Here is a 444-nt window from a genome sequence, read left to right on the forward strand (position 1 = left end):
GAATGTCCCTTACATTGGGGGTCAGTGGGAAGAATGTCCCTTACATTGGGGGTCAGTGGGAAGAATGTCCCTTACATTGGGGGTCAGTGGGAAGAATGTCCCTTACATTGGGGGTCAGTGGGAAGAATGCTCCTTACATTGGGGGTCTACTTATCCGTGGTCCTCCGTGTCTTGTCGCTCACTGTGGTGTCTCCTCTGCACCTCCTCAGGTTCCTCTCTATGCCGCCTCTCGCTGGACCTGACAATCTGGGCTTCGGACGCCGGCCATTGGCTCCCGTGATGCTCCACCCACCAATGGCATGTCGCCTTCCCCACCTGCAGAGATGACGGCGAGCGACCTGCGGGATCGTCCCTTCTACTGCCGCGAATGGGTCTTCCAGAGGCTTCAGCACTGCCTGGAGGGGCTGGGCGGATCGCGGGCCCCCGGCATCCTGATCACAGGGG

General features: G+C 59.7%; 1 protein-coding gene across 1 annotated transcript in view; it reads left to right on the plus strand.

Moving 5' to 3' along the window:
- The first annotated feature begins 254 nt into the window (after positions 1-254).
- The window catches only part of LOC108799752 (ankyrin repeat domain-containing protein 50-like), a 9,541-nt gene continuing 9,351 nt past the window's right edge, over positions 255-444 (plus strand). Inside the window, exon 1 of the mRNA XM_018571650.1 lies at positions 255-443. Coding sequence (XP_018427152.1) covers positions 300-443 — 144 coding nt within the window. The 5' untranslated portion in view covers positions 255-299. The remainder of the gene's footprint in view (position 444) is intronic.

Source organism: Nanorana parkeri, unplaced genomic scaffold, assembly GCF_000935625.1.
Source record: "Nanorana parkeri isolate BGI_ZX_2015 unplaced genomic scaffold, ASM93562v1 scaffold1799, whole genome shotgun sequence".
In the NCBI taxonomy this organism is placed as follows: Eukaryota; Metazoa; Chordata; class Amphibia; order Anura; family Dicroglossidae; genus Nanorana; species Nanorana parkeri.